General features: G+C 41.3%; 1 protein-coding gene across 1 annotated transcript; it reads right to left on the reverse strand.

Moving 5' to 3' along the window:
- Nucleotides 1–10288: 10288 nt before the first annotated feature.
- On the reverse strand, nt 10289–11536 carry ZNF80 (zinc finger protein 80). The gene is given in 4 exon segments (XM_064575571.1): nt 10289–11086; nt 11088–11270; nt 11272–11382; nt 11384–11536. Coding segments are annotated over 4 exon segments (801 nt in total). The 5' UTR covers nt 11506–11536; the 3' UTR covers nt 10289–10701.
- Nucleotides 11537–11992: the final 456 nt, after the last annotated feature.

Genomic DNA, 11992 nt, shown 5'->3' on the forward strand with positions numbered 1-11992 from the left:
AGACTGGTCCCAGAATGTATTTTGTGTTATTGTGTTCCCTCTTCCAGATGGGACCTCTGATTCTGTAGCTCCACCGTGGAGCCTGAGAATCTGCATGTACTAATTACAACCCTGGGTGATTCTGATTCAGGTGGCTGGAGACCTACTCTTTGGGTAACAGTGTAGTAAGCCTACAGCTTATATGAATGTAATGAATGTCATTTATAATATTGCTGTAGAATAAATTTGAATCCAAGTGCTTTGAGCCTGGTGTGTGAGAACTAGCCACTTAGTTAGTGGGTAAAGCTAATTAACCACCTAGGACTCTCATCTCAATGATAGTTTGTGGTTCTCTTCCAGACTTTGAGTAAATGGTGTAACATTTCCTACACAAATATACTGGTGAACCTAATTCTGTAATACATGGGAAAATGTGCTAGGTGCTGTAACTGCAGAATAAAGAAAGTGCTATTGGGCAACAGAAGAGGGAGAAATTAATTTTGACTGGGATAATTAATTTATAGCTAGCAGTTGAATGAAATGCCAAAAGCAAACAAACACACACAGGTGTTCAGGATTGTTTTTCTGACACCATTTGCTATTCGTTTGTGTGTTGTTTGCTATGAGCAGGAACATGGGTGTAACTGGAGATCTGTGAATGCCAATCTTCAAGACAAGGAGCTGCCAAGGAGGGCTTTGATATGGCCAAAGAATTTTATTTTGCATTTCAGAAATCTCATTACGCCTTAATAGGCAATAGTAAGATATATTCAATTCCCAGCCCAAGACAATCATAACACAGAGAAAAGGCTCTGTAGAGGTTATGCAATACCTTACCTTCATGGAATTTTGACATCTCCCAGAGGAAGCATGAAATTAGGCAATTTTTTATATGATTGATCAATTCCAGAATAGTCTATTTGTCCAAGTAGTGGACTTTTGGCAATTCTCTCTCTCCCTGTAGTAGTACTTTGTTGATTGGTGGAGGATTTAATCAGAGAACTGGGGAAAGACCCTGGAATTTAGCAAGAAACACCACATTAACATCACATGTTTATGTATTCATTAACAATTTCTAGAACTATTTGTTGAACATTTACGTGCCAAGCATAGTGTTTAGCACTTGGAGTCAATACTCCATGAAATGGGCCCTGACCTCACTCTAGTGGGAGTTATAGATACAGTCTCGTGGGAGTTATAGAGAAGTGAACAGGTAATTATAACACAATATGACAAACTCCACCTTGGTGTGGATACAGAGATCTATGGGCTCCTAAGAGGGATATTGAGTTATATTTGAAGTGATTTGTTAAAGTAGTTTAAGACTTTGTTTCATGGCCTAAGAAGTAGGGGTAACAAGGAGTTCTTTGGGAGGGTCCATAAGCTGACTCATGGGACAAACAGAAAGTGCAGAGTCCATAAATAGGGACAGCAAAAAAGGCAATTAGAGGCAGCGATTTAAGGACTGCCCTCTGGGTGATCATTCCTGGGAATGATCCTTTTGTCTTGTATAAGGCTGGACATGGGTTTGCTGTGTGGCATGATGTCTTAACAGTGCTGCCCAGGGACTGATGCTCACAGATGGGAAACTGCCTGGGCCTGGAACAAGGTCAAGTAGACTGAACTAGTCTGTGCCTGGTGCCCCAGGGGTTTGCAGTCACTCTGATCTTTGTATTGGTGAGTTCAGCTTCATACAACAGAAAACACTCTAGTGAATTTAAGCAGAAATATTATCAGATACTAATATTACCAGATATTGGCTAGAAGATCTGGTTCTAGGTTGAGCTTCCAAGAACACTTCCAGTCTCCAAAGTCATATAAACCTCAGCCACAACCCAAGCAGTTGCATTTCTGCTGCGGAGGCCGCTGAATTAGGGGGCTGCTGACTACAGAATATGCTGCCTCTGCTTCAGTCCATGCCAACAAATGGATGGGTGTTTTCTGTCTTCTTCCTTTCAAGTTTATGTGGTGAAACTGGAGTCTTTCTGGAATCCTAGCAGCAAGGGAGACTGGGAAATATAGTTTTTGGCTTTCTGCCCTCTTTAGCACAGGAAGGCACACTAGGAGGAGGTTAGAATAAATTTGGAGCAAGCTAATTACAGTATCTGTTACAGGTGTGTATCCCTCCCAGGTCTAATCAGGTACAACTGATAGCTTTGAAACCAAAGAACATACCCAACTCCCACCATCTTAATAACAGGATGAGGGTCTTGGGGATGGAATATTGGATCCTTCTGGCCCTGCAGGGCCAGGGATTTGGGTACCTTTTCAAAGGTTGTGGGACCTGGATAAGGACAAGGAGCTGATGAGGATGCGACGGGAAGGGCCAGCCACAGCCAACAGAGAATACTCTGGAGTGCAGTGGGAGATGAGAGAGGAATAATGGAGGTAAGAATTCAGAGTGGTAGCTGAGCCTCAGAGGCCAGAGAAAGCAGTTGAGATTTCAAGAGCAGGAACTCAGGAATGGCTCACCTGGTTATTCTAATTGTGCTAGAAGTCATGATGTTGACCAATTACTGAGTTAATTAGGGGTGTATGTGCATACCAGCCAGTGTCTTCCCAACTTTCTGGTCACTCAGTGGTTGATTTTAGCCTCAGGATTTCCTGAGAGATGCAGATCACTCCATCTGATTACCTCACCAAGCAGCTTTCCTCTGAGATAGGCTTTGTCTTCCCCGATGGGATTGGGTCATGAGATCCACCTGCAGGCTCAGTCTGACCCAGAGCCTGAGTCAACTGTGGCAGAGGCAGGAGGTGAAAGAGTTCCAGCATCATCATTCAGGAGGATTCAGAGTGAAAACTAGACGCCAAGAGACCTGGCATCTAGTGGACCACCATGGGTTCATTCCCTTTATTCACTCACTTAACCATATCTCTTGAGCCCCCGAAATGCAGCAGGCATGTGCATGGTCTGCGTGGTGATATAATGGCAAACAGTCTGAAGGATGAGTCAGACTCCATTAGGTGGAGAAGTGATGGAAGAGCATATCATTCGAGAGAGAACAGGATGTGCATAAGCCTTGTCGCTGAAGCAAAAGTAACAAAGGACAGTGTGGCCGGGGAGATGGACAGGGGCTGGACAGGCATGGCTTTATTTGCTCCACTGGGGACTTTTGCCTTCTCCTAAGGGTATAGGGAAGCCACTAAAAAAGGGGTTTAGGTGAGAAGATGGACATGATTAGATGATGCTTTATTATCAGTCCCATGCTTGCTTTCTTGAGGGATTGATAAGATGGGGAGAAGCTAACGTGGGCACAGAAGATCAGGTAGAAAGCCTTGCAGTAGTAGTGAAGGTAAGAAATGATAATCAGGGGCATCTGGGTGGCTCAGATGGTTGGGCGTCTGCCTTCGGCTCGGGTCGTGATCCCGGGCTCCTGTCTCAGCGGGGAGTCTGCTTCTCCCTCTCCCTCTGCTTCTCCCACCGCTCATGCTCTCTCTCTATATATATATCTCTGTGTCTCAAATGAATAAATAAAATCTTTAAAAAAAAAAGAAATGATAATCAGACAGAAGGCAGTGGTGGTAAAGAAGAGATATTTAGATATTTAGGGGAGGAAGAAAACAATATAAGCAAGGAGCAGTTTAGTTCTTTTCTCTCTAGTCACTTCAAACACTATTTTCATTTTTAGACTTGGTTTTCTTTTTTCATATTTATCTTTTTAACTTATATACTAGCATAAGAAAACCAAAACCAAAAGGAATAGTTATATTGAAGAAACGTCACATCACAATGTGGATATGCTTACATATAACCCATGCCAAGGACTTTGAAGTGGTATACAGCCTGTATTATATATAACGCCATGGTTAAGAGCACGGATTTTGCAGACAGAGTACTATAGCTGTGTGACTCCAGATGAGCTATTTCACCTTTCCAAGCTTCAGATTCAGTGTCTATAAAATGAGCATTGATAGTACCAAACTTGGTGGGTTGCTCTGAGAATTAAATGAGATAATCCATATGAAGGCATTAGCATAGAGCCTGGCATAATGAAAACGCTCGATGAATGTAAACTAGTATTGTTATTCATAGATATTATCTGACCATCCTCTACACAGTTGGCTGATGGTCCTGCAGGCCTTCAGAGCCACCACAGAGCACTGTACAAAGCAGTTATTGCAAGACAGGCTTGTGCACAGATTGCAAGGACTCTAAAAAGGTGGCTTAGGATATTCTCTGATTCTGCCTTTTTTTTCCTAAAGCCAGGTTCCGTCTCTGGGACTGTAGAACTTGGAGAAGCACTGCATGGTAGGGAGGATGGGGAGGGGTGAGGGAAAACGATTGATGAGGGGGGAGACTATGAAGTGGGACACAGGATTTCTGCTCCTGTTGGATAATGTTAATAATAATTTCATCGTGGCTCATTTTGTTGTAAAGCTCTGATCTGTTTTCTTATTCCTCATTCATTGAACATTCACAGTGTGCCAAGCACTGTTATAGGTATTGGGGATATTGCCATGGACAAAGTCTCAGCTTCTGTGGAGCTTAAATTTTGGTGGGGTTATCTTTCTTGTTAGCAAATTTTATTCTCCTGGAAGTCTTAGTTTACCCTAACTTCTTCCTCTGTGATAGGAATGTCCTCCAATGGAACACACTTCCTGTTCCAGATCCATATTGGAAAGAGTTTTATTGTGTGGAGTTTGGTGTTTATTCCTTTTGGGGAAATTCAGTTTGTATTTTGTAAGAGAGGGGAATAATAGAGAAGTTAATCACTCCAAAGAACACTCCTCTTATCAGTCTTCAAAATATCCATTTGAATATGTATTGTCACAGATGAAGACAATGAGGCTGAGAGCTTAAGTGATTTTCCCAAGTCCCTGGAAGAGGGACTCAAGATTCAGACTTCACATCCCATGTTTTTGTGTTTTTTTTTTTTCTGTTTTTCATAAACTGGTAGTTATTTGCTAACTGAAAACAAATAAATTTAATGGCATTAGCCCAGTTGGCAGTTGGCTTGATGCTGGTGGTTGGAGTTTCCAGTTAATAGATATTACGGTGAGTACACTTTTGGATAAAGTCGTCTTCATGGCATCTGACATAGCTTAGTGGTTCCCAGTTGCTAAGCCCATGGACCAATGATGGTCTATGACAAAGTTGTCACCAATATCAGCAAAATGTAAAATAAATTTAGGTTAAAGGCTGTTTCTCTCATAATGTCTTCTCAACTTTTTGTTAATGAGATCATGGTGAAAGTAAGAGGTAGTTAGGCATTTGTTTGTTTTTACATTATTATTTTACAAAATAAAAAGTTGCCCAGCTTATGTCTGTCAGTTCTTTTTTTGTTACAATTACTGTTTGGTAAATTCAAAAGGTTGGGGGAACCTGCTGCAGCTAATGAAATGAAAATGAGAAGTTCTGTTTCTGGCAATATGGAATACTAGGTGTTAAAAAATGGTCCTTTAGAGCAAAATACCTAAAAAGAAAGAAAAATTGGAAAAATTATATATTAAAAAAATGCATAGTTGTATTGGCAAGAAAGGAAAATTTTTAAGGGGCCAAAAATGACAAGAAAGCACAAATCAGAGAAAACTACATTTGGGACAAATCTCAAGGTGTGAGCAACGTAGGAAATAGGATCAAAGACTTTTGCCTGAAGCTAGTGCTCCCAAAAGGTGATATCATTTGTGAAAAGAGGAAGTAGGGAAAAAAGTGCCCCCTCAGTGGAAGCCCAGTAAATACAACTGCCCAACCTGCCCTTGGGATCCTAGGAAGGATAAATTTCTCCTGAGAAACTCATAACCATGAGTCACTCTCATTGGATTTAAGGCTAGAATTCCCATTACTAATATGAGCTGGAAAATCCCAAGCTGAGAATCCAAAATAGTCTGAGTTGGGTAGTGTCTCCAGGTACCTGATAGGAGCAAGTAAATTTTCTCTGAAAATTTCTTCTTCTTACTTCTCTGCATCTTGATTTCAGGCCTTAAAGAATTCCTACAGATATAATTCCAATGAACATTAGCTCAAAATTAAAAATCATAAAATATATGAGGAAATAAGATGTCATGGCTTGCAATCAAGAGAAACTTCAAGAATCAAAATCAGAAGTTTAAAAATTTCAGATATTAGAAATGTTGGATACAAAATATAAAAAGAGGTATTAAAAGTGTAAGAAGTTATCAAGTATATATTTTTTTTAAAAGAACCAATTAGGACTTGTATAAATGAAAAATATAACACCTGGCATTTAAAAGTTTCAGTTAGAGAGTTAATGAACTGGAAGATAGATATGAAATAATTACTCTGAAAGCAGAGAAGAACAAGGTTGAAAATATGAGAGGTAGGGTAAGAGAAAGGAAAGATAGAGTGAGAAGGTACAATATACATTTAAGTAGAATTACGGAAAGTAATAATAGAGATAATGAAGGAGATGCATGCCCAAAGTTATAATGAAGGAAAAATTTCCATAACTGATGAAATAGAGGAATCTTTAGAAATCCTTATGAATACCAAATCCGGTAAATTGGAAAGCCACACCTAGACACACTGTATTGAAGTTATAAAATGTAAAGATAAACAGATCTTGAAAAAGCTACAGAGAAAAGAAAAATAAGCTATGAAGGAATGCTAATAAGTTGATAGCTGACTTCTCAGCAGCAGCTATGGAAATTAAAGGAAAGATATACATTCAAAATCCTTCATTTAAAAATAGGTAACAAGCCAAATGTAACATCTAATGAATTAGCTCTTCAAAAGGCTTACATTGTATTAGCCTTAAGAAAACACCTTTTTACCTATAACTGGAATGAATTGGCCCACAAACTTGAAATACAGAACTTTTCCCCCTATATTTTCATGTAGCCACTTGATCACTCACATGTCCCATGTGCTTCATTATTGTGAAGCTCAGCATCTTGCTTTGAGCGTTCACATGCCCCTTAGATTGAATTGGCTAAGAATACTGGATACTTACTCCAAAGTGGATTAGTCCTCTTCTAATGCCAGATGTAGAGGAAAATGAAATTGGGTCAGTTTATATCACTCCATGAAGTTACTTTTTCACTGCCCTATGTATTGCAGTTGAATTTGGCCTTGAAGAATTCTGTAGATATTTGTCCATTACAAGAACATTTTGATGAGTTTAGATCATTGCACAATCACTTTCACTTATAACTTTCTTGAGTGACAATCATAACCTCCTGGAGAACAGTGGGTCACACTGACTACCACCACCACCAGCACCATTCTCAGATGCAAAACTATTGTCTTTATTTCTCAGGGCAGTCACCCTCCTTCTCAGGGTGGAGGCAGAGTTTTAAAACCATAGGAAATACCAAAGATCTTGTATTCATCTCTTCCAAGGCCATAACACCTGCTTAGTCTATACTTATATGACTAGGGGGACCACTCAATGACCTCATGGGATCTTCTCCAGGTGATCCTTTCTCCTCTGCTATAGACTGAACATTTGTGTCCCCTTGAAATCCATGTTGAACTCTAACCCCCAGTGTGATGGTACTTGGAAATTAGAACTTTGGGAGGTAATTAGGTCATGAGGGCAGGAGCCTCATGAATGGGATTGGTGCCCCTGTAAAAGATACCCAAGAGGGCTCCCTTGCTCCTTCCACCATGAGGGCAGAGTGAGAAGACAATTGTCTGTGAACCAGGAAGTGGTCTCACTAGACACCCAATCTGCTGGGACTTTGATCTTGGACTTACCAGCCTCCAGAACTGTGAGAAATAAATTTCTGTTATTTATAAGCCACCCAGCTTATACTATTTTGTTATAGCAACATGTACTAAGACATTCTTCTAAGCTAAAAGGTCTTTTCACTTCTTCACAGTCCACTTTTAGCAACTGACCTCAGGTGGGCAGAATGTACGTATATGATGACACAGTTGCCAACTTCTGCTAAAGGAGAACAAAACTCACACAATCAATTTCTTGTGGGACCACTCTACCAGGCAAACTACTACAACAGAAGTGCCTGAACAGACTTGTACCTGTGGGTTACAGGTGTGCTTGTGTGAAAATCTCACTCCTTGCTTATTTCTAAATAGGGAGAGTATGTCTGATGGTACATGATTCCCAGTGCACGATATTAACAAATATTCACATATATTGTGAGGGAGGGTGCAGGCAAATCTTAAAGTATGATCAGTAGATATCAAACTTGTTTTCCTTTTTTGGAAAATAGGTCTGATTGCTTGGCATGAATATTATGTTGGAATGAAGCAGCCACACTTCTCTCCATTCAGAACACTGACCTGTATCATGAGGACTGAAAGTAAATCCAGTGTCCTTAACCACATTCCTGCTGTGGCAAACATCTAGAAATCAGCTGTGGCCAGCAAACGTCTTTACATTTGTGTGTATATGTGTGTGTATACACAGGATACATTGACATTACTTGCAATCAGAGTACCTCCCTTGTGATCCACTCCAAGGAGATAAAACCCTGACACCTAAAATCTAACCACGCAAAAGGGCATTTACAAGTTACTAGGATTTTAAAGGAAAATGAATGTTCATTGAAGAGTAGCCTGTGTTGAGCTCTTGGTTTTTTTTTTTTTTAAAGATTTTATTTATTTATTTGAGACAGAGAGAATGAGAGAGAGAGAGCACATGAGAGGGGGGAGGGTCAGAGGGAGAAGCAGGCTCCCTGCCGAGCAGAGAGCCCAATGTGGGACTCGATCCAGGGACTCCAGGATCATGACCTGAGCCGAAAGCAGTCACTTAACCAACTGAGCCACCCAGGCGCCCAAGCTCTTGGTTTTTTTTACATGTGTTATTCTATATAAATGTTGGCTCATTGTTTTTAAACTACCTTATCATTTATTAAATGTGGTCAAGTAGCTCTGGATCCTTGATCTAGGATTTTGAAAAATCCTGTAGAATCCGTGCCTTATAAGAAATAATGAGTCACTTTCTTTCCAAGGTGCCATTTTTATTAAAATATTTGGAACACTTATTACAAAAATAATACATGCTCTTTATTTAAAACTTGCAAATAATATTTAAGTATATAAAGTAAAAACGGAAAGTTCCCTATACCCCTGATCCACCCCACTTCTCACTGAGAGCCACTGTTAACGGTGTTAGGTTTCTCCCTCTGGATCTAGTTTTATTTCCTGCATCTTACTTTTTTACCTAACACTGTATCTGTTTTAACCTCAGTACACACAGAAATATTTTATCCTTCCATGGTATTTCATAAAACAGATGTGCTGTAATTTATTTCTTTACCAATAGATATTTAGGTTGTTTTCACTATTTCATATATGAAAACATGTTTTTGGCAATGATTTTTGTACACATATCTTGGCACATTTGTCAGAATATTTCTCTTGACTAGATTTCTAGAAATTGCATTAATGTGTCAAAGGATCTCCATGTTTTACATTTTAATACATTGTATTCATTTAAAAATTTTTAAATTTTTTCCTGAGTTTTTCATTAGTTTAAGTTAGCTCTATTTTTTTGTTTGTTTTAGTTCCAGTTTAACCTCTAGAAAACTGCTGACATGGTTTTGGAGAAGCTGGAGAAGCCCCTCTACAGAGGACTAAAGAAGCTGAGAAACCAGTGGGAGGGAAGATTCCAAGCTCAACTGTGAAAGCCACACAGCTCCAGGACCATCCCCACATCCCTGAGAAAATGAATCAAAACAGGTAACAGAAGTCAAGAAAAATGGAGAGGGCAGGGTGTTCAAAACCACACGAAGAAAGATTTTTTAAAAATTAAAACCTTCAACAGTCATTTTTTTTTAAGATTTTTAATTTATTTTTGTGAGGGGGAGAGAGAGAGAGAGGGAGAGAGAGAATGAGAGGGGAGGGGCCGAGGGAGAAGCAGACTCCCCACTGAGCAGGGAGCCTGATGCAGGGCTTGATCTGAAGGCAGATGCTTAACTGACTGAGCCACCCAGGTGCCCAAAACCTTCAATAGTCTTAAATCATGCAGTAAGATGTGCCTATTCATACGTAGATCCTTATCTCCTTAAATATAAAAAAATCTTATGTGGCAGTATTTTTAATATTCTAACTTCTTACAAACTTCAAGTATTTCATGACTTTAGCCTTCACATTTCTCACAAAGACTTCTGCTCATCAAGACTAGAGACAACATTTTGCCATAGAGAGTGCTTTCAACAAATCTCTGTAGAGCTGTTCTCCACTGTCCAACTCTCTTGTCACTTGACTTGAGTGAATACAGAGATAAAGGACAAGGGAAGGGGCAAGGCCCTGTTAGCTTTCAGACAGCCCCAAAGGAAGAAACGTATGAACATTTTCATACTCATGGCTTTCAGAGACGTCTGAGAGACTCTGTGCACTCATTTCTTTTTCTTTTCTCTTCTACAGCTCCCTCCACCTTGTTCTTTGAAATAATCCTGAGACGGCTTAGTGACACAGCCTATGGGCAGATGTGTGGCGGACCTTTCTTCTAAGTGCGTAACCGAGAGGTCTCTCTCCTACAGGAATTCTCAGATGCCAAGAACGATGTTTCCTGTGACCTAATGATTTTCCATAGTAGTTCTATTCAAGAGGTCTTTTCCCCTGTATAAGTTCTTGGATGTTGACTGCGGTGGGCGGGTGCAAAAGGTCTTCCCACATATCTTACGCTCAAGGAGTTTCTCTCCAGCATGAATTCTTCGATGCCGAGTGAGCAATGAGCCGCAGCTTAAGGCTTTCCTCTACTCATTGGGTTCCGAGTGTTTCTCCCCAGCACCGCTCCTCAAGTGTCAAGGGAAAGGAAAGCTGTTTCAAGGGCTTTCCCACGCCATTTGCACTCAATGTTTCCTTTCCCTAGTGTGGATGGTCATAGGCCGGATGAAAGCAGAGTGGTAGTCAAAGGCCTTTCCACACTCACTGCACTCACAGAGCTTCTCTCCAGTGCGACTCCTGGTGTGTCATGTGAGGGAGAAGCTGTAGCAAAAACCTTCCCCACATTCTTTACACTCATAGGGCTTTGGTGCAGTGAGGGTCTTACCGTGTTGGATAAAGTCAGAGTGGAAGGGGAAGGTCTTTCCACATCCACTGCACGTATAGGGCTTCTGTCCAGTGTGAATCCTCCTGTGTCGAGTTAAGGAAGAGTCGTAATGAAAGGCTTTCCCACACTCTCCGTGCCCAAAGAGTTTTTTGTCATTGTGGGTCATGTAATGCTGGACAAAAACAGTGATAGCGGAAGGTCTTTCTACATTCACTGCACTTAGAGGGCTTCTTGCCACTGTAGATCTGCTGGTGGAGTGTGAGGTGTGACCTCCAGTTAAAGACCTTCCCACACTCTATGCACTTATAGGGCTTCTCCCCAGCGTGAATCCTCATATGTCAAGCAAAGTCTACGTTTTCACATGTGGCATTCCTAAGGCTTCACTCCAGTGTGAATCTGCTGATGTCGAACAAGGAGGCAATTCTTGTCGCACACTTTCCTGCATTCTTTGCATTTGTAGAGGGTCTTCCCTGCATGAACCAGTGTCTTTACTTGGTGCCTATGAGTCACAGTCATGAATAGCATCTCCTGCAGCATCTTGCTTCTGGAAAACTCTTGAATGCAGACTCTCATCTGTCCCCAACCTGTTGTGTTCAAGGCTCATCTTCTCCAGGAGGGCCTCCTTGTGGCAGACTGTAACTGGTCTCAAGTGCCTTTCCTGCATTCTCAACAGCCCCCCCGATCTCTGGTTTGCCCCAGCGGACCTGCTGGCTTCCTGAGTCTTCCCTGAAGCAAGACCTCCTAAGACAAAGCAGGCTGGTCTTGGGTTTAAACTGTAACCTGGACAGGTGCTTCAGCAAAGACCTCTCTCTGTCTCTTACCGGTGCTTCAAACTGTGAGGTCAACACTGGTTTGGGAATTGAATGCTCCAGTGAGACCAGGGGTCTGCAGGTCTCCAGCAGTACTTCCCAGAATAAGGCCCTCTGGGCCTGGTCCAGCTGCCTTCATTCCTTCCAAGTGAAGGTCATGGACAGGCCCAAACACTGCTGCCTGGAACACCACCACAAGCTAACAAGACAGAAGGTGCACACGGCACCACTTCCACCAGCACAGAGCATGCCTGCAACTACAGATACCAGAGAGCACTGCGC

This window comes from Mirounga angustirostris, unplaced genomic scaffold (assembly GCF_029215605.1).
Source record: "Mirounga angustirostris isolate CCGP_5_RB_7025 unplaced genomic scaffold, mMirAng1.0.hap1 SCAF_1, whole genome shotgun sequence".
Taxonomy (NCBI): domain Eukaryota; kingdom Metazoa; phylum Chordata; class Mammalia; order Carnivora; family Phocidae; genus Mirounga; species Mirounga angustirostris.